Source organism: Passer montanus, unplaced genomic scaffold (genome assembly GCF_014805655.1).
Source record: "Passer montanus isolate IOZ18808 unplaced genomic scaffold, ASM1480565v1 scaffold344, whole genome shotgun sequence".
NCBI lineage: Eukaryota > Metazoa > Chordata > Aves > Passeriformes > Passeridae > Passer > Passer montanus.
In genome coordinates this window covers 13,826-38,340 of record NW_024368197.1, presented here as the reverse complement: position 1 = coordinate 38,340, position 24,515 = coordinate 13,826, and the positions used below count along the sequence as shown (strand labels likewise).

General features: G+C 69.1%; 6 protein-coding genes across 9 annotated transcripts in view; 2 read left to right on the top strand and 4 right to left on the bottom strand.

Annotated features, from left to right (window-relative positions):
* TRMT1 (tRNA methyltransferase 1) overlaps positions 1 to 1,292 on the top strand; it is a 4,959-nt gene extending 3,667 nt beyond the window's left edge. Inside the window, exons 10-14 of the mRNA XM_039715735.1 lie at positions 30 to 138; positions 239 to 315; positions 416 to 535; positions 776 to 887; positions 1,208 to 1,292. Coding sequence (XP_039571669.1) covers positions 30 to 138; positions 239 to 315; positions 416 to 535; positions 776 to 887; positions 1,208 to 1,288 — 499 coding nt within the window. The 3' untranslated portion in view covers positions 1,289 to 1,292. The remainder of the gene's footprint in view (positions 1 to 29; positions 139 to 238; positions 316 to 415; positions 536 to 775; positions 888 to 1,207) is intronic.
* Positions 1,293 to 1,303: 11 nt separating this feature from the next.
* On the bottom strand, positions 1,304 to 12,706 carry MAN2B1 (mannosidase alpha class 2B member 1). Its single transcript, XM_039715731.1, has 24 exons — positions 12,552 to 12,706; positions 12,106 to 12,208; positions 10,188 to 10,361; positions 8,450 to 8,643; positions 7,441 to 7,573; positions 6,638 to 6,780; positions 6,087 to 6,203; positions 5,908 to 5,990; positions 5,709 to 5,829; positions 5,541 to 5,619; positions 5,351 to 5,460; positions 5,137 to 5,244; positions 4,941 to 5,057; positions 4,636 to 4,860; positions 4,376 to 4,473; positions 4,177 to 4,294; positions 3,977 to 4,095; positions 3,796 to 3,897; positions 3,610 to 3,697; positions 2,832 to 2,912; positions 2,641 to 2,760; positions 2,192 to 2,593; positions 1,524 to 1,626; positions 1,304 to 1,454 (listed from the first exon to the last, which is right to left on the bottom strand). The coding sequence occupies exons 1-24, from the start codon at positions 12,627 to 12,629 to the stop codon at positions 1,339 to 1,341; spliced, it is 3,132 nt and encodes a 1,043-aa protein (XP_039571665.1). The 5' UTR covers positions 12,630 to 12,706; the 3' UTR covers positions 1,304 to 1,338.
* Positions 12,707 to 14,522: 1,816 nt separating this feature from the next.
* On the bottom strand, positions 14,523 to 15,358 carry WDR83OS (WD repeat domain 83 opposite strand). Its single transcript, XM_039715742.1, has 4 exons — positions 15,289 to 15,358; positions 15,079 to 15,184; positions 14,720 to 14,817; positions 14,523 to 14,640 (listed from the first exon to the last, which is right to left on the bottom strand). Exons 1-4 carry the CDS (start codon positions 15,321 to 15,323, stop codon positions 14,574 to 14,576), a joined length of 306 nt encoding a protein of 101 aa, XP_039571676.1. The 5' UTR covers positions 15,324 to 15,358; the 3' UTR covers positions 14,523 to 14,573.
* A 7-nt stretch (positions 15,359 to 15,365) lies between these two features.
* Positions 15,366 to 18,093, top strand: WDR83 (WD repeat domain 83). Of its 2 annotated transcripts, none has more exons than XM_039715741.1 (9): positions 15,366 to 15,523; positions 16,454 to 16,574; positions 16,649 to 16,724; positions 16,863 to 16,911; positions 17,119 to 17,245; positions 17,324 to 17,391; positions 17,483 to 17,591; positions 17,671 to 17,785; positions 17,858 to 18,093. In XM_039715741.1, exons 1-9 carry the CDS (start codon positions 15,421 to 15,423, stop codon positions 18,008 to 18,010), a joined length of 921 nt encoding a protein of 306 aa, XP_039571675.1. In that variant the 5' UTR covers positions 15,366 to 15,420; the 3' UTR covers positions 18,011 to 18,093. The 2 variants fall into 2 exon arrangements, with proteins under 2 accessions (XP_039571675.1, XP_039571674.1); XM_039715740.1 differs by having other exon boundaries at positions 16,649 to 16,754.
* Positions 18,094 to 18,405: 312 nt separating this feature from the next.
* On the bottom strand, positions 18,406 to 21,360 carry DHPS (deoxyhypusine synthase). Of its 3 annotated transcripts, XM_039715737.1 has the most exons (10): positions 21,007 to 21,360; positions 20,772 to 20,933; positions 20,187 to 20,308; positions 20,002 to 20,098; positions 19,330 to 19,416; positions 19,152 to 19,257; positions 18,967 to 19,070; positions 18,753 to 18,878; positions 18,565 to 18,668; positions 18,406 to 18,427 (listed from the first exon to the last, which is right to left on the bottom strand). In XM_039715737.1, the coding sequence occupies exons 1-9, from the start codon at positions 21,343 to 21,345 to the stop codon at positions 18,567 to 18,569; spliced, it is 1,245 nt and encodes a 414-aa protein (XP_039571671.1). In that variant the 5' UTR covers positions 21,346 to 21,360; the 3' UTR covers positions 18,406 to 18,427; positions 18,565 to 18,566. The 3 variants fall into 3 exon arrangements, with proteins under 3 accessions (XP_039571671.1, XP_039571670.1, XP_039571673.1); XM_039715736.1 differs by lacking the exon at positions 18,406 to 18,427 and having other exon boundaries at positions 18,434 to 18,668; XM_039715739.1 differs by lacking the exons at positions 18,406 to 18,427; positions 20,772 to 20,933; positions 21,007 to 21,360 and adding an exon at positions 20,673 to 20,759 and having other exon boundaries at positions 18,437 to 18,668.
* Positions 21,361 to 21,513: 153 nt separating this feature from the next.
* Positions 21,514 to 24,515, bottom strand: part of FBXW9 (F-box and WD repeat domain containing 9) — a 4,703-nt gene continuing 1,701 nt past the window's right edge. Inside the window, exons 3-9 of the mRNA XM_039715730.1 lie at positions 23,179 to 23,318; positions 22,969 to 23,100; positions 22,771 to 22,883; positions 22,605 to 22,696; positions 22,378 to 22,526; positions 21,830 to 21,895; positions 21,514 to 21,730 (exon numbers count right to left, since the gene is read on the bottom strand). Coding sequence (XP_039571664.1) covers positions 21,656 to 21,730; positions 21,830 to 21,895; positions 22,378 to 22,526; positions 22,605 to 22,696; positions 22,771 to 22,883; positions 22,969 to 23,100; positions 23,179 to 23,318 — 767 coding nt within the window. The 3' untranslated portion in view covers positions 21,514 to 21,655. The remainder of the gene's footprint in view (positions 21,731 to 21,829; positions 21,896 to 22,377; positions 22,527 to 22,604; positions 22,697 to 22,770; positions 22,884 to 22,968; positions 23,101 to 23,178; positions 23,319 to 24,515) is intronic.

Here is a 24,515-nt window from a genome sequence, read left to right as displayed (position 1 = left end):
AGCCCCCCTGCTGACCCCCGTGCCCCCAGGTCAGCCCTGCTGCACGCCGGGTTCCGCGTCTCGCTGTCCCACGCCTGCCGCAACGCCGTCAAGACGGACGCGCCGCCCTCCGTGCTCTGGGACATCATGCGCTGCTGGGTGAGCCAGGAGGGGGCTCGGGGACCCCTCCCCACGCTCCGGGGGGGGCTGAACCCCTTTTCCCACCCCCCTTTTCCCATTTTTTCCCGCTTTTTCCCAGGCCAAGCTCCACCCGGTGAAGCTGGAGCGGCTCCCAGACTCCAGCCCGGCCGCCCGGATCCTCTCGGTGGAGCCCACGTAGGAACCCCCAAAGAGGGGTGGGGTGGGGGTTTGAGGGGACCCCAGACCCCGTTTGGGGGACCCCAGACCCCCCCAAACCCCCTCTTCTCTTTGCCAGGCTCCAGGCTTCCTTTGCCCTCCACGAGGACGCCAACCCCAGCTCGCGGAGGCGCGGCTTGAAGCGATTCCCCGAGAACCCCGAAGCTTTTTGGGGTCCCAAGGCCAGGGCCAAGCCGGGGTGAGGCTTTGGGGGGGGCCGCTTTGGGGGTTCAGGTGCCCCCCACCCTTCCCAAGGGGGACATTCCCCCCTTTTTTCACTCTGCTAGGGCAGAATCCCCCTAAAAAAGGGGAAGGGATGAACCCCGAGCTCTGTTGGTTTTGGGGGGTGCTCTTCACCCTCTCCCCTTTTTGGGGGGGGGTCCCTCGCCCTCTCTTCTATTTTGGGGGGGGGTCCCCAGCTCATTCCCGGCCTTTCCAGGGGGGGCATCGCCCCCTCCCTGCAGGAGAAGAGGGAGAGGCTGCAGAACAAGAGGAAGCAGCAGCAGGACAAGGCCGGGCTGAAACAATTCCCCTGCAAACGCTTCAAGGAGGTGGGGAGGGGGCCCCAAAACACGGGGGGAGGGTCCCCAGAATAACCGGGGGATCCCCAAAATAACCAGGGGGTCCCCAAAATAATCAGGGGATCCCTGAAATAGGCAGGGAGAGTGTGGGAATAGAGGGAGGGGTTCAGGAAATAAAGAGAGAAAGGAAATAAAGGGAAATAAAACAGGGAATAAAAGTGGGGGTGGGAATGAGGAGGGGGTGGCTGGGAATTTGAGGGGGGGTCTGGGAATTTGAGGGGGGGTCTGTGAACGCAGAGGGGGGGTCTTGGGGCAGGTCCCAGCCCCCCTTTTTTGTCCCCCCCACGCAGGGCGCCTGTCCCCAAGGCGAGCAGTGCTGCTACTCCCACGAGCCCCCCCCGGCTGCCCCCTCCCCATTAAAACACGTCTGACCCGACTCGGGGGGCTTGAATTTGATTTGTTTTTTTGGGTGGGGGGTCTCTCAGGACCCCCCAGGCCCCCGGTACTGCACAGAGGCCAGGAAGGTTCGGATCTCCATCGGCTCCAGCCGCACGCGCCGCGGGTCCAGCCTGGCCACAGGCCGGGGTTTGGGGGTGCCTGGGGGGGTCGTGAGGGAGGTGAGGGGGGGGCTGAGACCCCCAGGACCCCCCTCAAACCCCCCCGTACCTGTGGGGGTGTTCCAGAGCAGGCGGGACACGCTGTGCAGGGGGATGTCCCCCCCCAGAGCCATCTCCTGCACCGAGGTGATGGTGAAGGCCGAGAAAAGGGTCTGGGGGTGGGGGGGGGATGTTAGAGACCCCCCAGCGCCACCCCAAATACCCCAGAGCCCAGAACGGGGCTGTCAGAGACCCCCAGAGCCACCCCAAATACCCCAGAGCCCAGTCCGGGTGGGGGGCAGGCTGTCAGAGACCCCCAGAGCCACCCCAAATACCCCAGAGCCCAGAACGGGGCTGTCAGAGACCCCCAGAGCCACCCCAAATACCCCAGAGCCCAGTCCGGGTGGGGGGCAGGCTGTCAGAGACCCCCAGAGCCACCCCAAAGACCCCAGAGCCCAACCCAAGCTGGGGGGCTGTCAGAGACCCCCTGGAGCTGTCTCAGGACCCCCAGAGTGGTCACCTGGCACAGGTGACCCCACAGGCTCCGCCCCCCTGGCAGTGGTGGCCCCCCAGAGCCCACCCCAGGCGTGCCCCCTCCCCAGGTGTGTCCCTGTTCATCCCCAGGTGTGCCCCCTCCCCAGGTGTGTCCCTGTTCATCCCCAGGTGTGCCCCCTCCCCAGGGGTGCCCCCACAGATGCCAGGGGTGCCCCCAGCCCAGGTGTGCCCCTCCCCAGGTACCGTCAGGTCCACGGTGGCGGCGCGGGAGCCGTTGTGGCTCTCGCCCACCTGGAACAGGTGCTCCAGGCGCAGCAGGACGGCGCCGGCGCCGCGCGGCTCCAGCGTCAGCAGGTGCACGTTGGGGGGCAGCGCCCGGCGCAGCCCCGACACCTGCGGGCACGGCCAGGTGAGCGCGGGGCAGCCCTCACCTGGCACGGGACAGCCTGGCACGCACCTGGCACGGGACAGCCTGGCCCTCACCTGGCACAGGTGAGTGCGGGGCAGCCTGGCACGCACCTGGCACAGGTGAGCGCGGGACAGCTTGGCATGCACCTGGCACAGGACAGCCTGGCCCTCACCTGGCACAGGTGACCCTCCCCCAACTTCTCTACACTTACCTGTCACAGGTGACCCCCCCAGCCCCTCCCCTATCCCAGGTGACCCCACACCCCCTCCCCTATCCCAGGTGCCGCCGCGTCCAGCAGCACCAGGTGCCGGCCCCGCACCACCAGCCCCCGCCCGTCCGCGCCCCGCTCGTCCAGGGGCTCCCCCAGCCCCCGGCCGTCGTCCCTCAGCAGCCGCCGGTGCACCTGGAGGGGGGCACAGGTGAGGGCAGGGGTGTGCCCACCCTGGGGTGCCCCCGGCGGGGCGCCCAGCTCACCATCAGCTCCAGGGAGCCGTCCTGGAGGCTGCTGCCGCCCTGCGAGCGATCCGTCAGCACCGTCAGCTGCAGCTTCTCGTCCTGCACGGGGGCACGGGTGTGGGGCGGGGTACAGGTGTGCCCAGGTGTGCCCTGCCCAGCCCCAGCTGTGCCCGGGTGTGCCCTGGCCATACCCAGGTGTGCTCTGGCCATACCCAGGTGTGCCCTGCCCAGCCCCAGGTGTGCCCAACTGTGCTCTGGCCAGTTCCAGGTGTGGCCAGGTGTGCCCTGCCCAGCCCAGGTGTGCCCTGCCCGGCCCCAGCTGTGCCCAGGTGTGCCCTGGCCATACCCAGGTGTGCTCTGGCCAGCTCCAGGTGTGCCCAACTGTGCTCTGGCCAGTTCCAGGTGTACCCAGGTGTGCCCTGCCCAGCCCAGGTGTGCCCTGGCCATACCCAGGTGTGCTCTGGCCAGCCCCAGGTGTGCCCTGCCCAGCCCCAGCTGTGCCCAGCTGTGCTCTGGCCAGCTCCAGGTGTACCCAGGTGTGCTCTGGCCAGGCCCAGATATGCCCAGGTGTACTCTGCCCAGCCCCAGGTGTGCCAAGGTGTGTCCTGGTTGGCCCCAGGTGTACTCTGCACAGCCCCAGGTGTGCCCTGCCCAGCCCCAGCTGTGCCCAGCTGTGCTCTGGCCAGCCCCAGGTGTGCCCAGCTGTGCCCAGGTGTACTGAGTTATGCCCAGCTGTGCCCAGCTGTGCCCAGGTGTACTGAGCTGTGCCCAGGTGTGCCCAGGTGTGCCCAGGTACCTTGATGAAGATCCGGGTGTTCACGGGGTAGTAATTCCCTGCCACGGGCTCAGTCTGGCTCAGGTTCCAGGTGGGCCGGTAGTCACGCCTGGGGTGGCCCGGGGGGGGTCACAGGGGGTCCCAGCGAGCCCCTGGGGGGTCCCGGGGGTCCCCTGAGCCCCTGGGGGGTCCCCTGAGCCCCCTCACCTGCGCTCCAGCACCTGGCGCCCGTTGGAGTCGGTGTAGAAGCGGCCGGCCGTGCGCAGCGGCGTCTCGAAGCGGCTGATCACCTCCTTGCCCAGCCCGTCCCTTGTGGGGGGACACAGGGGTGTCACCGGGGGGTCCCCAGAGCAGCTCTGGGGGTCCGCAGCCCCCTCCCCACACTCACGCCACGGGGATGGGCCCCAGGGTCCACTCCAGCTCCAGGTACGGCTGCCCCGGGCGCAGCCGCAGCACCTGCGAGCACCACGCCGAGAAGTTCTGCTGCACCTCCTGCACCAGCGCCGTCTGCGGGGGGCACGCGGGCACTCAGCCACACCTGCAGACCCCTCCCCAAACCCGAGGGGCGCCCCCGGGACCCCCGCCCACCTTGAGCAGGTGCGTGGCCGCGCGCTTGGCCACGGGGATGGGCGCCGAGGCGTTGGGCCGGAAGATGTAAGCACCCGAGGCCTGGGGGCTCAGCCCGTCCCCGGTGCTGGCGTTGTACCTGGGGGGGCCAGGGGAGCTCAGGGGGATCCCCCCCAGCTGGGACCCCTCCCCAGAACCCTCGGGGTGCCCCCAGACTCACCAGTAGAAGCTCTGGAAGACGGGCAGCGAGATGCCCTTGGCCAGGTTCTGGATCTCCAGCAGGTGCCCCGTGACGGGGTCGAACCGGACCCGCAGGTGCTGGGGGTAGTGGGGGGGACACAGGCAGGTCACCCCCACCCCCCCAGGCCACCCAGTCACCCCCTAACTGGTTTAACTGGGAGCTGGCACTCAGCCCCCTGCCCAGCCACCCCCCAAATCCGTGTCCCTCCCCGATGTCCCCTCACCTCGATGTCCCCTCACCTCGTTCTCAATGTGCGGCTCCGGGTCCCCCGAGGGCCACCTGGGAGGGTCCCAGGGGGTCCCCGAGGGCCAGCTGGGGGTGTCCCAGGGGGTCCCTGGGCTCAGCTGCTTCACCTCAAAGGTGCTGAACCCCAGGGGGGGGGCCCAGGCCTGGAACAGGAGCTCCCCCGGGGCCGTCCCGGCGCCGCCCCGCAGCCGCCGGGTCACGCCGGACACCGGGACCACCTTGGGGGGGACAGGGACAGGTCAGGGGGTGACAGGGGTGACAAGGGGCTTTGGCGGGTACAGGTGGGCGGGGGGCTCACCTGGCTGGCCACGGGCTGGCCCTGAGGGTCGGTCACAGAGTACGAGGTGGCCCTGACCGGCAGCCGCACGGGCCAGGTCACGCCCCAGCCCAGGGGGTTGTAGAGGATCACGGTGAACTGGGGAGGGGTCACACGGTGGTGTCAGTCCCTGGGGACCCCCGGAACACCCCCACAAAGCCCCTCCCCAGGTGCTCACGTGAGGGGTGGTCTCGCTGAGGGGGCACACGCTGATGTTGAGGGCGTTGCAGAACACCAGGGGGTCCTTGGTGCCCCCCAGGATTGACAGGGCGTTGGCCACCAGCACCTGCCAGGGGCGGCCACAGTTTGGTGGGGAGGGGTCTCTGGGACGCCCCCAGCCCCACCCTTGTCCCCCAAACCCCACGTGGACCCCGGGCAGGTGTGGGGCTCACCTGGCAGCTGTCCCAGCCCTTGGCCAGCTGCCGGGCGTAGTCGTCGGCCACGTGCTGCCTCTCAGTGCCGGCCACGGCGTCGTGGTGCTGGGCCACAGCCACGGCCTCACCTTGCCCAGGGGAAAAGGGGGTCTCAGGGGGGTCTGGGGGGGTCCCCAGGTGCCCTCCAGGTGTCCCCCCGGGTACTCACGGAGCACCGAGCTGTCCCCAGGGCCGTAGGGACCGTCCCGCGCCGAGGGCCCGGCCAGGGCTTCCAGCTGGCTGCAGATCTGGGGGGCGGAATCGCTGTTTGAGGGGGGTCCCTGCTGCTCGAGAGGGGGTCCCTGAGGCCTGGAGGGGTCCCCCAGGTGCCCCCCACCTGCAGGAAGCCGCTGCTGAGCCGCTCGTAGCCCTTGAAGGCCGGGCGGCTGCTGAAGTAGCCGGTCCAGAACTGGTGGGGCCCGTCCGAGTAGGGGAAGAAATCGTCCGTCTTCAGGGGCCTGGGGGACACCCCAGCTGTCTGTCTGTCTGTCCGTCCGTCCTGCCTGCCCTCGGCCCCTCCCCGGCCCCGCCCTCACCAGGTGAGGTTGGCCCGGTGCAGCTCCCACAGGTAACAGGAGGGGGTGGAGTACAGGGCGTGGACGAGGCTGCCGTTGGCTTGCTGGGGACAGAGGGGGGGTCAGGGATGGCCCGGGGGGTTTGGGGACATCAGAGGGGGTCTGGGGACATCGTGGGGGGCTTGGGGACAGCCCCTCACCCGGGCATTGACGTGGGCAATGAGCTTGTCCAGGTTCTTGAACCACAGGTTGGCGTTCTCGTAGTGGAAGTCGGAGCCCATGGTCATCAGGATGTGGTTGGTGCGGTAGTGCCGGGCCTGGGGAGGGGGACACGGCTCGGGACCCCCGCCCGGGGCACGGGGACAGCCAGGGACACCCGGGGATCCCATCCCAGGGGGACAGTGACACTCGGGACCCCCACCCCAGGGGACAGGGACATGCTGGGATCTCATCCCAGGGGGACAGGAACACACAGGGATCCCATCCAGGGGATAGGGACACACAAAAAACCCATCCCAGGGGACAAGGACAGCCAGGGACTCTCAGGAATCCCACCCGAAGGGGGACAGGGACCCCCAGGAGCCCCACCCCAGGGGGACAGGGACACACAGGGATCCCACCCCAGGGGACAAGAACAGCCAGGGACCCCCAGGAACCCCACCCCAGGGGGACAGGGACACTCGGGACCCCCACCCTCGGTGACAGGGACCTTTGGGAACCCCCCCGGGGGTCCCTGTCCCCCCGGCAGGACCTGGGTGGCCGCTGCCCGCAGGAAGGAGGTGACCACGGCGTCCACGTTGCGCTCGGGGCCGTCCCCGTCCACCACGGGGGGGTCGGTGCAGAGCTGGTCCCAGCACAGCCCCGCGGGGGGGTCGTACACGTTGGGCAGGATCCCTGGGGACAGCGCTGTCACCTCCCCCGCCACCAGGGGCGGGGGCACAGGGGACACGGCTGGGGATGGGGGACACGGCTGGGACACAGCAGGGACAGGGCTGGGGGGACAGGGGACATGGCTGGGGACACGGCTGGGGATGGGGGACACGGCTGGGACACAGCAGGGACAGGGGTGGGGGGACAGGGGACACGGCTGGGGACATGGCTGGGGACAGGGGACACGGCTGGGACACAGCTGGGGTGGGGCAAAGGGGGAGAAACGGGAAGGGGACAGGACAGAGGGGTTGGGGTCACTGGTAGGGGTGGACAGGGGCACTTTGGGGGTGCCTGTCAGGGGTCCCGAGGGCAGTTTGGGGTCCCTGTCAGGGGGACAGGGGCAGTCTGGGGGTCCTTGTCAGGGGTCCCAGGGGCACTTTGGGGTCCCTGTCAGGGGGACAGGGGCAGTTTGGGGGTCAGTGTGAGGAGGGGACAGGGGCAGTCTGGGGGTCCCTGTCAGGGGGACAGGGGCAGTCTGGGGGTCACTGTGAGGAGGGGACAGGGGCACTTTGGGGTCCCTGTCAGGGGTCCCAGGGGCACTTTGGGGTCACTGTCAGGGGGACAGGGGCAGTTTGGGGTCCCTGTCAGGGGTCCCAGGGGCACTTTGGGGTCCCGGGGGGTCACCGGTGAAGATGTCGGCCCGGGGGGGGGCCAGGCTCTCGCTGCCCCTCCAGAGCAGCTCCAGCTCCCGGCGCTGCTGCCGCGCCCACTTGTCCTGGTAGTCCACGCGGCCCACGAAGAGCCCGTCGTAGCCCATCTGGGGGGCACGGGGGGCACCGGGGTCAGGGGGGTCCCCAAAGCCCCACAAAGAGCCCGTCGTAGCCCATCTGGGGGGCACGGGGGGCACCGGGGTCAGGGGGTCCCCAAAGCCCCAGGAACAGCCCATCTGGGGGACACCGGGGTCAGGGGGGTCGTTGGGAATGCAGAGGTGGAGTTTGGGGGTGCCGAGAAGGTTGGCAGTGCCAGGGAAGGTTTTGGGGTGCAGGGGAGGGTTTGGGGTGTAGGGGAAGATTTGGGAAATTTCGGGGATGCAGGAAAAGGTTTGGGGATGCAGGAGAAAGTCTGAGGATGCAGGAGGAGGTTTGGAAAGCTCTGGGGATGCCCAGGAAGCTCCAGGGATGCAGGAGAAGGTTTGGGGATGCCCTGGGGAGGTTTGGGGATGCTCAGGAAGCTCTGGGGACACAGGAGAAAGTTTGGGGATGCAGGAGAAGGTTTGGGAAGCTCCAGGGAGGTTTGGGAAGCCTCAGGGAGGTTTGCGAAGCTCTGGGGAGGTTTGGGGAGCTCCAGGGCAGTTTGGGAAGCCCTGGGGAGGTTTGGGGAACAGGAGAAGGTTTGGGAAGCTCCGGGGAGGTTTGGGGAGCTCCGGGGAGGTTTGGGGATGCTCAGGAAGCTCTGGGGACACAGAAGGTTTGGGGATGCAGGAGAAGGTTTGGGCTCTGGGGACACAGAAGGGGGAGCCCCGGGGAGCTTTGGGGAGCCCCGGGGAGGTTTGGGGAGCTCCGGGGAGGTTTGGGGATGCTCAGGAAGCTCTGGGGACACAGGAGAAGGTTTGGGGATGCAGCAGAAGGTTTGGGGAGCCCCGGGGAGGTTCGGGGAGCCCCGGGGAGCTTTGGGGAGCCCCGGGGTGCCCCACCTGGGCGAAGGTGGCGGCCAGCTCGCGGGAGTGCCCGAAGGGGTCGATCTGCCAGGCCACGCGCGGCGTGCCGCAGCCCCCGAAGAGGCGGCGCAGGAAGCGCCGGCCCAGGGCCAGCTGCACCAGGGCCCCCCCGTAGTGAGCCGCGGCCTCGTCGTTCATGCACCAGCCCCCCCCGACCAGCTCCAGCCGCCCTGGGGGGGACAGAGCCCCAAAATCACCCTGGGGGGGACCCTGAGCCCCCAAAATCCCCCCAGGGCCAGCCGCGGCCTCGTCGTTCATGCACCAGCCCCCCCCGACCAGCTCCAGCCGCCCTGGGGGGGACAGAGCCCCAAAATCACCTCAGGGGGGACACAGCACCCCAAAATCATATCAGGGGGGACCCTGAGCCCCCAAAATCACCTTAGGGAACACAGGACCCCAAAATCCCCCCAGGGCCACCCGCGGCCTCGTCGTTCATGCACCAGCCCCCCTGACCAGCTCCAGCCACCCTGGGGTGGACAGAGCCCCAAAATCACCTCAGGGGACACAGGACCCCAAAATCCCATCACATGGGGGACCCTGAGCCCCCAAAATTCACAAAATCCTGAGAAACGCCCCCAAACTCACCCCAAATCCCCCCAAAATCCTCTTAAAATCCCCTCAAAATTCACGAAATCCTGAAAAATCCCCCCAAAACCCCCCCCAAAATCCTGATCCCGCCCAGTGCCCCCAGTGCCCTTCCCAATCCCTCCCAATCCCTCCCAGTGCCCCCAGTGCCCTTACCAATCCCTCCCAGTGCCCTTCCCAGTCCCTCCAGTGCCCCCAATCCCCCTCCTAGTGCCCCCAATGTCCCTCCCAGTCCCTCCCAATCCCTCCCAGTGCCCCCAGTCCCCTCCCAATCCTTCCCAGTGCCCCCGGTGCCCTTCCCACACCCCAAAATCCCATCACATGGGGGACCCTGAGCCCCCAAAATCCCATCAGGGGACACCCACAGCCCCAGAATACCCCCGGGGGGACACGGCACCCCAAAATCCTAGTGTCTCCAATGTCCCTTTTGGTGTCCCCAATGTCCCTGCCAGTCCCCCCAGTGCCCCTCCCAGTGCCCCCCAGTTTTTCCCAGTAGTTTGGACTGGTGGTCTCCCAGTTTCTCCCAGTTCCCTCCCAGTCCATCCCAGTCCCCCCCAGTCCCTCCCAGTCCCTCCCAGTTCCTCCCAGTCCATCCCAGTTCAAACCAGTCCATCCCAGTTCCCTCCCAGTGCTCCCAGTGACCTCCCGCTTCCCACCCACTCCCTCCCAGTCCCTTCCTGTTCATCCCAGTCCATCCCAGTTTCCCCCGCAGTCCATCCCAGTTTCTCCCAGTCCCCCTCCAGTTTCTCAGTCCCTCCCAGTTTCCCACTCCATCCCAGTTCCTCCCAGTCTCCCTCAGTCCCCCCGCCAGTTTCCCAGTCCCTCCCAGTCCCCCCAGTCCCTCCCAGTTTCCCAGTCCATCCCAGTTTCCCCCAATCCCTCCCAGTCCCTCCCAGTTTCCCAGTCCATCCCAGTTTCTCCCAATCCCTCCCAGTCCCTCCCAGTGTCCTTCCCAGTCCCTCCCAGTGCCCCCAATGTCCCTCCCAATCCCTCCCAGTCCCTCCCAGAGCCCCCGGTGCCCTTCCCAGTCCCTCCCAGTGCCCCCGGTGCCCTTCCCAATCCCTCGCAGTCCCTCCCGGTGCCCCCGGTGCCCTTCCCAGTCCCTCCCGGTGCCCCCGGTGCCCCGTACCCTGCTGCACCAGCTCCCGGAGCAGCCTGCGCGTGGCCGGGCCCTGCTGCCGCCACCAGCGTGCCAGGAACGCCACCTCGGCGTAGACGAAGCGCCGCGAGGGCCGGGCGGCCAGCTGGGCCACCACCGAGTCCAGGATGTACTGCACGCCCGCGTGCTGCTCCCGGTTCCGCACTGCGGGCACGGCGCCGTCAGCCGGGCGCCCCGGGACCGGGCACCCCGAAACCGGGGCACCCCGGAACCAGGGCACAATGAAACCGGGGCACCCCGGGACCGGGCACCCCGAAACCCGGGCACCCCGAAAACGGGGCACACTGAAACCTGGGGCACCGTCAGCCTGGAACCAGGGCACCCCGAAACTGGGGCACCCCGGGACCGGGCACCCCAAAACCGGGCAACCCGAAACCGGGGCACCCCGGGACCGGGCACCCCGGGACCGGGCACCCCAAAACCGGGGCACACTGAAACCAGGGCACCCCGGGACCGGGCACCCCGAAACCAGAGCGCCCTGGAACCGGGCACCCCAAAAATGGGGCACCCCGGAACCAGGGCACAATGAAACCAGGGCACCCCGGGACCGGGCACCCCGGGACCGGGGCACACTGAAACCTGGGGCACCCCAAAACCGGGGCACCGTGAGCCTGGAACCAGGGCACCCCAAAACCGGAGCACCCCGGGACCGAGCACCCCGAAAATGAGGCACCCCAGAACCGGGCACCCCAAAAACGGGGCACCCCGGAACCAGGGCACAATGAAACCGGGGCACCCCGGGACCGGGCTCCCCAAAACTGGGGCACCCCGGGACCGGGCACCCCAAAAACGGGGCACACTGAAACCTGGGGCACCATCAGCCTGGAACCGGGGCACCCCGAAACCAGGGCACCCCGGGACCGGGCACCCCAAAAACGGGGCACACTGAAACCTGGGGCACCATCAGCCTGGAACCGGGGCACCCCGAAACCAGGGCACCCCGGGACCGGGCACCCCGGAACCAGGCACCTCAAAACCCAGGGCACCCTGGAACCGGGCACCCCAAAAATGGGGCACCCCGGAACGAGGGCACAATGAAACCGGGGCACCCCGGAACCAGGGCACCCCAAAAACGGGGCACCCCGGGACCGGGCACCCCAAAACTGGGGCACCCCAAACCCGGAGCCCCCCCAAACCCAGGGCACCGTGAGCCCAGCATCTGGGATGGGGGCACGGGGGGGCATCGGGAGACCCCAAAAAATCCCAGGGTGGGGGCACAGGGGGGCATCGTGAGCCCGGAACCCGGGTCACCCCAAAAACGGGGCACCCCAAATCCCCAGAGTGGGGGCACAGGGGCACCAGGTGACCCCAAAAACCCCAGGCTGGGGACACAGGGGCTGGGGACATGGGGGGCACTGGGTCACCCCAAAACCGGGCTGGGGACACGGGGGGGCACTGCGTGACCCCAAAACCCGGGGTGAGGACACAGTGGCACCCTGGGGACATCCACAGGTGACCCCGGGGGGTGCTGGCACACCCCAAAGTGACAAAGGGCAGCCACGGGCGTCACCCGGCGCCCCCCTGCCACGTCACCCCCGCCCCCCGCAGCTGCCCCTCGCTCAGGTGCCACCACCCCCACCCGCAGAGCGGCCTTGGGGACATCCCCTGCCCCCCCCGTCCCCCCCCCCCCCCCCCCCCCGGCCCTGCTCGTCCCCAGCTGCCCGGGGGGATGAGTCTTTGTCCCCAGGCTGGGCCCCGCAGCGCTGGCTCCCACTGCCCGAGCAGACAAAGAGGCGCTGGAAGGGCTGGGCAGGCAGGGAAGGGGCCGGGACAGGCACAGGGCCATGGCAGGGACACGGCTCAGAACCAGGGCACTGTGGCACGGCCAGGGATGGGGCATCCCCTGCCCCCGCTGTCCCCCCGCTGTCCCCCCCGTGTCCCCACGCACCCCCATAGTAGTACTGATCCACCGTCTTGAGCCAGCCCACGTCGTCGTGCGAGTGCGGCACCAGGTGCACGTTCAGCATGTCCGGCCGGGTCGGGGGGCACGACTGGGGGGGTTCGGGGGGGCTCGGACCGGCCTGGGCCCCCCGGGACCCGCCGGGACCCCCGCCCCCGGCGCGGCCGTTGAGCTCCGGACGCGGTTGCCAAACCAATGCCCGCAGTTCCCGTTTTCTCAGCGTCCCCGGTGTCCCCAGCGCTCCCAGTTCCCGTTTCCCCAGCGCTCCCTGTTCTCCCAGTTCCCGTTCCCTCACACCGCCCCGCTGCCCCCTCAGCCCTTCCCGGCGCCCCCAGCCTCCCGCAGCTCCCGTTATCCCGCCCCCGCCGCCCGTCCCAGTGTCCCCGGGCAATCCCAGCGCTCCCAGTCCGTCCGTCCGGGGCTCCCGGTCCCACCTGGTACCCGCAGCCCGCGGCCGCCCCGCTCAGCAGCAGCAGCAGCAGCGGCAGCGCCGCCGCCCCGGCCACCGCCATGACAGCGGCGCTCACGTGACCGCGCCCTCACATGACACGAGGGCTGACCCCGCCCCCCGAATGCGGCAGCCAATGGATGGCCAGGAAATGGAGCTGAGGCCACGCCCCGCATTCTGATTCGCTGTTGCTGCCCTAAGGGGTGGAGCGAAAGGAGGGCAGCACGGGACCGACAACAGACGGGAGCCAATGAGAAGGAGGACAGGGCGTGATTGGCAGCTCTCTGGGAGGGGCGTTTGCAACGGCGGGAAACGACCAGTGGCCAATGAGCACTGGCGGCTCCCGAGGCCCCGCCCACGACGAGTCCCCCTCAGAGCCCCCTCAGACCCTCAGAGCCCCCTCAGAGCTCCTCAGAGCCCCCTCAGACCTCCCGAATCCCCTCAAAGTCCCCTCAGAGCCCCCTCAGACCTCCCGAATCCCCTCAAAGTCCCCTCAGAGACCCCCCAGACCTCTTGAATCTCCTCAAAGTCCCCTCAGAGCCCCCTACCGACAACAGACGGGAGCCAATGAGAAGGAGGACAGGGCGTGATTGGCAGCTCTCTGGGAGGGGCGTTTGCAACGGCGGGAAACGACCAGTGGCCAATGAGCACTGGCGGCTCCCGAGGCCCCGCCCACGACGAGTCCCCCTCAGAGCCCCCTCAGACCCTCAGAGCCCCCTCAGACCTCCCGAATCCCCTCAAAGTCCCCTCAGAGACCCCCCAGACCTCTTGAATCTCCTCAAAGTCCCCTCAGAGCCCCCTCAGACCCTCAGAGCTCCTCAGAGCCCCCTCAGACCCTGCTCAGATCTCCTCGGAACCCCCTCAGACCTCCCGAATCCCCTTAGAGCCCCCTCAGACCTCCCGAATCCCCTCAAAGTCCCCTCAGAGCCCCCTCAGACTCTCTGCGTTCCTCAGAGCCCCTTCAGAGCCCCCTCAGACCTCCCGAATCCCCTCGAAGTCCCCTCAGACCCTCTGAGTTCCTCAGACCCCCCTCAGAGCCTGCTCAGATCTCCTCAGAGTCCCTGCAGACCCTCTCAGAGCCCCTTCAGACCTCCTGAATCCTCTCAGACCCTCAGAGCTCCTCAGACCTCCCAAATCCCCTCAAAGTCCCTTCAGAGCCTTCGAGTCCCCTCAGAACCTGCTCAGATCTCCTCGGAATCCCCTCAGACCTCCTGAATCCCTTCAAAGTCCCCTCAGACCCTGCTCAGATCTCTTCAGAGGCCCCTCAGACCTCCTGAATCCCCTCAAAGTCCCCTCAGAGTCCACTCAGAACCCCTCAGAACCTCAGAGTCCCCTCAGACCCTCAGAGCCCCCTCAGACCTCCCGAATTCCCTCAAAGTCCCCTCAGAGCCCACTCAGACCTCCCGAATCCCCTCAAAGTCCCCTCAGAGCCCACTCAGAACCCCTCAGAACCTCAGAGTCCCCTCAGACCCTCAGAGCCCCCTCAGACCCCCCTCAGATATCCTCGGAACCCCCTCAGACCCTCAGAGCCCCCTCAGACCTCCCGAATCCCCTCAAAGTCCCCTCAGAGCCCACTCAGAACCCCTCAGAACCTCAGAGTCCCCTCAGACCTTCAGAACCCCCTCAAAGCCCCTTCAGACCTCCCGAATCCCCTCAGAGCCCCTTCAGAGCTCCCTCAGACCCTCCGAGTCCCTTCAGAGCCTGCTCAGAGCCCCCTCAGAGTCCCTCAGACCACCCGAGTCCCCTAAGACCACCCGAATACCCTCAGAACCCCTTCGGCACCCGAGACTCCCCCCAGAGTCCCCTCAGACCACCTGAGCGCCCTCAGGCCACCCAAATTCCCTCAGTGCCCCTCAGACCCTCCAGTTCTCCACGGAGCCCCCCAGGACTCCCCCTCCCCGTTCCCCCCTCTCCCGGGGGGCTCCCCCGTGCCTTGGTTCAGGTACAAACACACTTCAGCCGTGCCAGGACCCCCTTTTATTGCCCCCACGAGGACCCCCCGTCCCCGTCACCACGGTGGGGACATGGGCTGGGGGTTCTGCAGGTAGGACATGACCACGGCCGAGATGGAGAGCCTGCGAGGGGCACACAGAGGTGTCAGAGACCCCCAGACACGGCCCGGGACCCCCGCCCCGGGGCCCCCCCGGCACTCACATGAAGCTGCTCATCATCTGCTTGGTGTCCTCGGAGCTGCGCGAGTTGGCGAAGCTGATGAAGGAGCAGTAAACGGCGATCCAGGCGCACCACTTGAGCTGGGGACCGCCGGGACAGCTCCGTGAGACCCCCGGGGGACCCCCGGGACAGCTCCGTGAGACCCCCGAGGGACCCCGGGGATGGGGCCTGAGACCCCCGGGGATGGCCCCGAGCCCCTCAGGGGCCCTCTCTGATCCTCCCTCCCCCGAATTCCCCTCAGAACAGCGCCCGGTGCCCATCCCGGAGCCCATCCCGGTACCGATCCCGGAGCCGATCCCGGAGCCGATCCCGGTGCCGACCCCGGTGCCCCCGTGCCCCACCTTGAGCATGAGCCCGCACATGCTGAACACCATCCCCAGCAGGTTCATGTAGTCGGGGGTCGGGTCTTCCAGCGCCGGGTTGGTCTCGGTGGCCGGGGGCTTGTACCTGGCGGAAAGCCGGGCTCCGTCAGGCGGGCCGCGGCACCGGGAGCCCCGCGGGTCGCTCCCCGGTTCTGCCGGTGCCTCCTCTCCCGCTGCCCGCCGTCCCACCTGGCCACCTTGCCGGGTCTCCGCGGGTCCGCCATGGCCCCGCCGCCACCGCCGCCCCTTCCGCCGCCGCCGGAAGGAGCCCGGCGCCGGTTCCGCCCCGGTTCCGCCCCCGGTGCCGGCCCCGGTGCCGGCATGGCGTTCCCGAGGCCGCGGCCCGCCCGGCCCGAGCTGCCCCGGCAGCGGGTGCAGAGCCTGCAGTGCGGGCAGGGAGCGGTGCGGGCCGCCCGCTTCAACGGTGAGGCCGGGGATACCGGGGGGAACGGGGCGGGGAAGGGAGCAGGAGCCGGGGATGGAGGCTGGGAACCGGGCGGGGGGTGCCGGTGTGGGGGTCCCGGGGATCCCCCGTGGCCGGTTTGAGGATCCTGGGGATCCCCCGGTATCCCGGGCAGGGGGTCCCGGGGATCCCCCGTGGCTGGTTTGAGGATCCTGGGGATCCCCCGGCAGGGGGTCCCGGTGATCACCCTGTATCAGGGGCAGGGGTCCCGGGGATCCCCCGGTATCCCGGGCAGGGGGTCCCGGTGATCCCCATTGTCACGGGCAGGGCGTCTCAGGGATCCCCCGGTATCCCGGGCAGGGGGTCCCGGGGATCCCTCGGTATCCCAGGCAGGGGGTCCTGGGATCTCCCCCAATCCGGGGCAGGGGATGCCGGGGATCCCCCGGTGTCAGGGGCAGGGGGTCCTGGTGATCCCCCCGTGTCTGGTGTGAGGATCTCGGGGATCCCCCCCGGATCCGGGGCAGGGGGTCCCGGTGATCACCCTGTATCAGGGGCAGGGGGTCCCGGGGATCCCCCGGTGTCACGGGCAGGGGGTCTCGGTGATCACCCTGTATCAGGGGCAGGGGGTCCCAAGGATACCCCCGTGTCACGGGCAGGGGTCTCGGTGATCACCCTGCATCAGGGGCAGGGGGTCCCGGGGATCCCCCGGTGTCACGGGCAGGGGTCCCGGTGATCACCCTGCATCAGGGGCAGGGGGTCCCGGGGATCCCCCTGTGTCACGGGCAGGGGGTCTCGGGGATCACCCTGTATCAGGGGCAGGGGGTCCCGGGGATCCCCCGGTGTCACGGGCAGGGGTCCCGGTGGTCACCCTGTATCAGGGGCAGGGGGTCCCGGGGATCCCCCGGTGTCACGGGCAGGGGTCCCGGTGGTCACGGCCGCTCACCCCCGCAGCGGACGGCAATTACTGCCTGACGTGCGGCAGCGACAAGACGCTGAAGCTCTGGAACCCGCACAAGGGCACGGCCCTGCGCACCTACCAGGGCCACGGCTACGAGGTGCTGGACGCCGCGGGGTAAGGAGGGGCTCCGGGGACCCCTCCCCGCCGCGGGGAGCCCTCCCCGCCGCGCTCACGGGAGCCCCCCGCAGATCCTCCGACAACAGCCAGATCTGCTCCGGCGGCGCCGACAAGGCCGTGGCGCTCTGGGACGTCAGCACGGGGCAGGTGGTCCGCAAGTACCGGGGACACGCCGGGGTGAGGAGGGGCCGGCGGGGGGATTGGGGGTCTGGGGGTGGCATTTGGGGAGGGGGGTTTGGGATGCCGCGTGCAGCAGCAGGTGCTGAGTGCCTGCTTCTCCCGCAGAAGGTGAACTGCGTCCAGTTCAACGAGGAAGCCACTGTCATTGTGTCCGGTGAGGGAGCGGTTTGGGGGGCACCCTGCAAGCTCCGGGACACCCCTGCACCCTTTTCCCACCATGATCCTCCTTTTTTCCCTCCTGATCCCCCTTTTTTCCCCCCCTGAACCCCCTTTTCCCACCCTGATCCCCCTTTTTTCCCCCCTGAACCCCCTTTTCCCACCCTGAGCACCCCCTTTTCCCCCCTTTCCCCCCTTTCCCCAGGCTCCATCGACTCCACGGTGCGCTGCTGGGACTGCCGCTCCCGCCGCCCCGACCCCATCCAGGTGCTGGACGAGGCCAAGGACGGCATCTCCAGCGTGAAGCTCTCAGCCCACGAGATCCTGACGGGGTGAGGAACGGGCCCCCCGGCACCGGGGCACCCCCAGGTTGGGGGGGACCCCCTGAACCTCCCCTTCCCTCCGCGCAGCTCCGTGGACGGGCGGGTCCGGCGCTACGACCTCCGCACGGGGCAGCTCAGCTCCGACTACATCGGCAGTGAGTGGGGCCTGGGGGAGGGCCCGGGGGGGGCTCCCAAAGCTTGGGGGGGCCCCGCGGGACCCCCCAAACCCCTCGTGTGCCCCGCCAGGCCCCATCACCAGCGTGTGCTTCAGCAAGGACGGGCAGTGCGTGCTGGCCGCCAGCCTGGACTCCACGCTGCGGCTGCTGGACAAGGACACCGGCGAGCTACTGGGCGAGTACGGGCCCCCTCCCCGAGTCCCTGCGCCCCCCGGGGGTTTTGGGGGACCCCCAGCTCAGCCCCGTCCCCCCCCCCAGGTACACGGGGCACCGCAGCACCACGTACAGGCTGGACTGCGTGCTGAACGAGCTGGACACGCACGTGGGCTGCGCCTCCGAGGACGGCCACGTCTACTTCTGGGACCTGGTGGAGGTGAGGGAGGGTCCCGAGGGGGGCTTTGGGGACACCCCGGACCCTCCCCTGACCCCCGCCGTGTCCCCCCAGGGTTCGCTGGCGCTCAGCCTGCCCGTGGGCCAGGGCGTGGTGCAGTCGCTGGCCTTCCACCCCAGCCTGCCCTGCCTGCTGGTGGCCACCCAGGGCCAGGTGACGCTGTGGCGCGAGGACACCTTCCAGCCCGAGGGGGACCCCGACACCTGACGGGGCCCGGGGGGACCCCAACGCCTGGCAGGGGCCGGGGGGACCCCGGAGACACGAGGAATAAACCCCCAGTGGAGACCCTGCCGTGCTTTATTGGGAGCTCGAATAAATAAACACAGCACAGAGGGGAGGGGGACACACGGACAGGGGGTGCAGGAGTGGGGGGCCCCTGTCCCCCCCAGGGGGACTCGCCCCACTATCCCCCACCTTTGAGACGCAGCACACCCAACGCTGAGCCCGGGATGGGGTCCTTTGGGGGTCCCCAGGTTTTGGGGGTCCCTCAAGGGAGGGTCCCCAGGTTTCAGGGGTCCCCAGGCCTCGAGGGTTCCTCCAGCCTTGGGGGTCCCTCATTCCTCGGGGGTCCCTCCAGCCTTGGGGGTCCCTCATTCCTCAGGGGTCCCTCATTCCTCAGGGGTCTCTCAGGCTTTGGGGGTCCCTCGTGCCTCGGGGATCCCCCAGGCCCTGGGGGTCCCTCAGGCCTCGGGGGTCCCCCAAGCCTAGGAGGTCCCTCATGCCTCAGGGGTCCCTCGTGCCTCGGGGGTCCCCCAGGGGTCCCTCAGGCCTCGGGGGTCCCCGCGGGCACCGCGAAGGCGTCGGCGCTCCGGGCGAACGTCTCAGCCACGAGCAGCGGGAACACGAGCGAGGCATCAGCATAAACCTGGCCCAGAGCAGAGGGGTCAGGGGGAAAACCCCCACTCTGGGGGCTCCCCAATCCCCCCTGAGCCCCCCCAGAGCCCCCCACCTTGACGGGGGTGGCGTCCACGCGGATCTTGCCCCAGGACACGGCCTCGTCCGGCCGCGCACCCGAGTCGGAGCCGTCGAACTCCTGCGCCGTGTTGACGTAGACGGAGAAATCGGCGCCGTTCCTCTGTGGGGGCACACACCGGGGTGAGCCCCCAGCCCCTCCCCGCCCCGGGGGGTCCCCACGCCCCCTGCCCAGCGCGGGGGTCCCTCACCATGAGGTTGGCGTTGGCGATGTGGTGCTTGACCAGGCCCCCGCCCAGGATGATCATGCCGGTCTTGTGGGCGAAGATGGCCTGGGTGTTGATGAGGCGCAGGTCTGCGGGCACGGGCAGGGGGTCAGGGCGCCCTCGGGGCACCCCAAATCCCGGGGGGCACCCCGGGGGGGACGGACGCTCACCCTCCACGATGTCCAGCACGAGCCCCGGGCGTTTGTAGGAGTGGAAGAAGATCATGTCCCCCAGGGAGCCGTCGGTGAGCGCGGGGCTCAGCACCGGGATGTTGTTCTGCAGGGTGGGGGCACGCGGTGACGGGCGGTGGCACCCCCGGTGCCACCCCCCTCCCAGTGCCCCCAGTACCTTCTGGGCCCAGTAGCAGATGGAGTCGGGGTTGTTGATCTCCTTGCCCAGCCGGGCGATCACCCGCGACGGCGTCCAGCGCACGCCCTGGGGGGACCCGTCAGGAACCAGGGGGTTCCAGGGGGAAAAGGTGTGCAGGGACCCCCCAAACCCCACCCCAGGTGTGCATGGATCCCCCAAACCCCACCCCAGGTGTGCAGGGACCCCCCAAACCCCACCCCAGGTGTGCAGGGACCCCTCCAAACCCCACCCCAGGTGTGCATGGATCCCCCAAACCCCACCCCAGGTGTGCAGGGACCCCCACAAACCCCACCCCAGGTGTGCAGCGACCCCCAAACCCCATCCCAGGTGTGCATGGATCCCCCCAAACCTCATCCCAGGTGTGCAAGGAACCCCGCAAACCCCACTCCAGGTGTGCAGGGAGCCCCCAAACCTCATCCCAGGTGTTGAGGGGCCCCTCAAACCCCACCCCAGGTGCCCAGAGACCACAAAACCCCCACCCCAAGTGTCCAGGGACCCCTCCAAACCTCACCCCAGGTGTGCAGGGACTCCCCCCAAACCCCACCCCAGGTGTGCAGGGACCCCCAAATCCCCAGCCTAGGTCACCCCCGATGTGCAGGGACCCCCTCCCAGCACAGTGGGGTCCCAGGTTGGGGTCCCCCCCCACCTCACCTGCATGTCCTGCTCGTCCACCATCGTGTCCAGGATGGGCATCAGCCAGTCCTCGAACTTGCAGTAGTTATCGTTGGGCACCAGCAGGTTCCCGATCCTGAGGGACCCCGCAGTGACCCCGAGGTGTCCCTGGGGTGTCCCCGGGGTGTCCCCGAGGCGTCCCCAGCCCCCCGGGCCCCCCAGACCTGTTGATGCCGTTCTGGCGCAGCTCCCGGCCCCGCAGCTGGAAGTCCCCGATGAAGGTGGGCGCCAGGCACTTGATGAGATCCTCCTCGACCCCCCCGGCCGTGGTCACCAGCACGTCCACCTGCCGGGGGGGTCACCTCAGGGACCCCCGGAGTGACCCCTGAGCCCCCTGACCCCCTGCCCGGGGGGGTCACCTCAGGGGCACCGGGAGTGACCCCTGACCCCCCCGAACCCCTGCCCGGGGGGGTCACCTCAGGGGCACCGGGAGTGACCCCCTGACCCCCCTGAACCTCACAGGGACCTGGCGACACCCCAAGGACTTGGCTATGGGCCACAGTGACTGCCATTGTCACTGTCCCCACCCATTCTGTGCCATTTTCAAGTGCCCCCAGGCTGTCCCTGTCCCCGTGTCCTTGTCCCCATGTCCCTGTCCCCAGGCTGTCCCCAGGCTGTCCCCTGTCCCCAGGCTGTCCCCAGGCTGTCACCATTCCCCGCTGCACGAGGTAGCGGATGCTCTCCCTGTCCCCGTGTCCCTGTCCCCTGTCCCCAGGCTGTCCCCAGGCTGTCCCCGTGTCCCCTGTCACCATTCCCCGCTGCACGAGGTAGCGGATGCTCTCCCTGACGCCGGAGCTGACGAGGTTGGAGGTGAAGCCCAGGAAGATGGTGCAGCCCGAGGGCGGCCGCGGCCCGGCCATGGCCGCTCGCTCCCGCTGCTCCGCGCTCAGCGGCTCCAGCTTGGCGGCGATCTGCGGGAGGGGACACCGGGGAGGGTCACAGCGGGCCCGGAGCCCTCACCCTCCCGCTGTCACCGCCACCCACCATCCGCTCGATCTCCGCCACGGCCTGCGCGAAGCTCGTGGCCTGGAAGCCGGTGGTGCGGAAGGAGCGCAGCAGCGCCGCGTGGTCCGCGCCGCCCGAGAAGTCGTAGCCGCGCACCGGGAGGGCCTCGGCCGGGAGCGCCGCGCTGGGCCGGAGCACGGCCCGGAGCGCCTCTCCCGGGGCCTCTCCCGGCGCCGCCATGGCTCGGCTCAGGGCGCCGCCATCTTGGGCCGCGCCCCCCGCGCCGCACGCCTGCGCGCTCGCCGCTCCGCACGGCTGCGCGCCGCCATCTTGCTCGGCACTCCCGCCCGGCTTTTCCGTACAGCCGCGCGCCGCCATCTTGGCGGGACGGTGGCCGTGGAGGGACGAGAAAGTCGAGGACGCGAAAGGGCGCCGAAAAGGAGTCCCGAAACGGCCGCGGCGCCCCAAATTCGCCCCAAACCCCCCCAAATTCACCCCAAACCCCCCAAATTCGCCCCAAACCGCGGGGAAACACAAGCTCCGCTCCAGTCCAATCCTTTAATAGCCATCAACAGGCGGCAGCTTCCAGCCCCCCCCCACGTCCCGGGTCCGGGCCCGGCCCCCCCTGAGTGGGGGGCGCTGGGGGGACCCCGCGGGGCGCGGCCGGAGCCCCCCGAGCCCGCCGGCGTCAGGTCCGGAGCCTCCACACCTCGACCGAGAGTCCCCCCGAGGCCGCGGCCACCACGTCCCCGTCCACGCTGATCTGGGGGAGGCAGAGGAGGGCATGGGGGGCTGGGGGGGCACCCCGGGGTGGGGGCTGCGCGTGCACACGCGTGTGCAAGGGCTGGGGGCGGCTCCTCACCCCGTTGAGGACATCGTCGTGCGTCCAGGAGCAGATGGTGCGGGGCGGGTCCGTGGGCACGTGGATCTGCAGGACGGGCGGAGCCGGGGGTCAGCAGGAACTCCCCGAGACCCCTCCCCAGGGCCCCCCCAGCCCAGCCCGAGCCGCGGGGACCCCCACCCGCAGCGTCCTGTCGGTGGACGTGGTGTAGAGCGAGCCCAGCGAGTGCCAGAGCCCCGTGATCTGCAGCCGGTGCCCCACGTCGAAATACTGCAGGGAAGGGGGGCACAGAAACCCCTGGTGAGCCACGGGGGGGGGGTCCTGCCCGCTGAGACCCCCCGGGACCCCCCAAACCCCTACCCGGGCGGGCTGGAAGCCGCCGCCGCCGCTGCCGAACAGGTACACGCGGCCCTGGTTGTCCCCGGCCCAGAGCTGCGAGCCCCGGTAGGACATGGAGAGCAGGTAATTGTCCAGCTGAGGAGGAGGAGGAGGAGGAAGACGCAGCCCGGATGCCACCTCGGGGGGCACAGCGACCCTCGGGGGGTGCGGGATGTGTGAGCCAGCCCCACCTGCAGCCGCTGCAGCACGGAGCCGGCGCGGCGGTCGAACACCACCAGGGTGCGGTCCTCGCTGCCCGACACGATCAGCCGCTCGTCGGCCGCCAGCGACAGCACCGCGCTGGCGTGGGGCTTGTAGCTGCTCACCTGCGCCTGCCCGGCTGGGGAGGGGGCGCAGGGGGTCAGGGGGATCCCCCAGACCCCCCCAAGCCCGCCCAGACCCCTCCTCGTCCCGGTACCTCGCGGGTCGTACACGGTCACGGTCTTGTCGTAGGTGCCGGTGACGAGCACGTCGGGGCGGTACGAGAGGCACAGCACGGCCGCCTTCTCCCTGCGGGAGGGGAGGGGGCTCAGCGGGACCCCCCGGGACCCCCACCCAGCCCGGATCCCCCCCCGGGGCCGTACCGGATCTCCCCGAACTGCTGCCCCTCGGCCGCCAGGTCCCAGAGCTTCACGGTGCTGTCCCAGGAGCCGGAGCAGACGCGCGAGTCCCGCGAGGCCAAGCACCAAACCCAGCCCTGGGGGGGACCCGGGGGGCTGCCAGAGCCTGGGACCCCCGCCCAGGGGGGGTTTTTATGGGGCGGGGGTCGTGTGGATGCCCACCTTGTGCGTGCCGCCGCGCCCCGAGCCCAGAGCCTTGACCAGAACCTTGCCGGGGGGGCCCCGGCCCAGCTCCCGCAGGTCCCACAGGTTCACGTTGCGGTCGCGGCCCCCCGAGACGCACAGCGAGCCCCCCTGGGGGGGAGGAGGGGGCACCAACTGAGCGGGGGAGACCCCCGGAGACCCCCCCCCCCAAATCCCCGGGGGTCCCACCTGCAGCAGCAGCACCGAGTCCACGGAGGCGAAGTGCCCCTCGTCCAGGGAGAAGTGCTCCATGGGGGCCCCCCCGGCCCCCCAGCGCTCCAGGTGCTCCTCCAGGTCCTCGCAGGCGGCCGCCCAATCGAAGCCCTCCTCTGGGGGGGCCCAAATTATGGGGGGGGGTCTCAGGGACACCCCCAGAGGGGTGAGTGCAACCTAAGGTGAAGGGGGTGCCCGAAGCTCTGGGGGGCTTTGGGGGGGTCGAGGGGACCCCCAAACCACGGGGGGAACCCTCAAAATACGGGGGGGACCCCCAAAATCGTGTCAAGGGACCCCCAAAAACCACGGGGGGGGGACCCCCAAAATCGTGGAAAGGGACCCCAAAACCACGAGGGGGGACCCAAAACCACAGAGGGACCCTCAAAATACGGGGGAAACCCCAAAAACCACGGGGAGGGGACCCAAAACCATTGGGGGGGACCCTCAAAATCATGGGAAGTGACCCCTAAAAGCACAGGGGGTCCTCCAAAACCACAGAGAGGGACCCCCAAAATATTGGGGGGGTCTCAGTACCATGGAAGGACCCCCAAAACAGGGGGGGGATTCCCAAAACCATGGAGGGACCCCCCAAACCACGGGGGGGACCCCAAACCAAACCACGGGGGGAACCCTCAAAATACAGGGGGGACCCCCAAAATCGTGGAAAGGGACCCCAAAACCACGAGGGGGGACCCAAAACCACAGAGGGACCCTCAAAATACGGGGGAAACCCCAAAAACCACGGGGAGGGGACCCAAAACCATTGGGGGGGACCCTCAAAATCATGGGAAGTGACCCCTAAAAGCACAGGGGGTCCTCCAAAACCACAGAGAGGGACCCCCAAAATATTGGGGGGGTCTCAGTACCATGGAAGGACCCCCAAAACAGGGGGGGGGGTTTCCCAAAACCATGGAGGGACCCCCCAAACCACGGGGGGGGGTACCTCAAAAGCGTGGGGGGAACCCAAAAACCACGGGGGGGACCCTCAAAATATAGGGGGGGACCCCCAAAATCGTGGCAAGGAACCCCCAAAACCACGGGGAGGGATTTCCAAAACATTGGGGGGGGGCCTCAGTACCATGGAAGGACCCCCAAAATCACGGGGGGGACCCCAAAAACCAGGGAGGGGACCCCAAATCACGGGTGGGGGACTCAAAACCATTGGGGGGGACCCCAAAAACCAGGGAGGGGACCCCAAATCACGGGGGGGGACCCCCAAAAGCACGGGGGGCCCCAAAGGGCTGCCAGCACCGAGCGGGCTGGGGTCGGGGCTGGCTCCCGGGGGGGTCCCGGTGCTGGCAAGGTTTTGCCTA

What these genes read in the sequence shown, in the direction of transcription:
- MAN2B1 (XM_039715731.1), bottom strand. Translation starts at nt 12,629, where the DNA reads ATGGCGGTGGCCGGGGCGGCGGCGCTGCCGCTGCTGCTGCTGCTGCTG. An exon ending in CCGGGAGCTGGTGCAGCAGG is followed by an intron (nt 8,644 to 10,187) that starts GTACGGGGCACC and finishes TGTCCCCCCCAG; the next exon opens with GGCGGCTGGAGCTGGTCGGG. An exon ending in GCTCTGGAACACCCCCACAG is followed by an intron (nt 1,455 to 1,523) that starts GTACGGGGGGGT and finishes CGACCCCCCCAG; the next exon opens with GCACCCCCAAACCCCGGCCT.
- WDR83OS (XM_039715742.1), bottom strand. Translation starts at nt 15,323, where the DNA reads ATGGCGGACCCGCGGAGACCCGGCAAGGTGGCCAG. An exon ending in AGACCCGGCAAGGTGGCCAG is followed by an intron (nt 15,185 to 15,288) that starts GTGGGACGGCGG and finishes GCTTTCCGCCAG; the next exon opens with GTACAAGCCCCCGGCCACCG. An exon ending in CAGATGATGAGCAGCTTCAT is followed by an intron (nt 14,641 to 14,719) that starts GTGAGTGCCGGG and finishes TGCCCCTCGCAG; the next exon opens with GCTCTCCATCTCGGCCGTGG.
- WDR83 (XM_039715740.1), top strand. Translation starts at nt 15,421, where the DNA reads ATGGCGTTCCCGAGGCCGCGGCCCGCCCGGCCCGAGCTGCCCCGGCAG. An exon ending in AGTACCGGGGACACGCCGGG is followed by an intron (nt 16,755 to 16,862) that starts GTGAGGAGGGGC and finishes CTTCTCCCGCAG; the next exon opens with AAGGTGAACTGCGTCCAGTT. An exon ending in CAGCTCCGACTACATCGGCA is followed by an intron (nt 17,392 to 17,482) that starts GTGAGTGGGGCC and finishes GTGCCCCGCCAG; the next exon opens with GCCCCATCACCAGCGTGTGC.
- DHPS (XM_039715737.1), bottom strand. Translation starts at nt 21,345, where the DNA reads ATGGCGGCGCGCGGCTGTACGGAAAAGCCGGGCGGGAGTGCCGAGCAA. An exon ending in TGGCGGAGATCGAGCGGATG is followed by an intron (nt 20,934 to 21,006) that starts GTGGGTGGCGGT and finishes CCCCTCCCGCAG; the next exon opens with ATCGCCGCCAAGCTGGAGCC. An exon ending in TCGCCAACGCCAACCTCATG is followed by an intron (nt 18,879 to 18,966) that starts GTGAGGGACCCC and finishes GTGCCCCCACAG; the next exon opens with AGGAACGGCGCCGATTTCTC.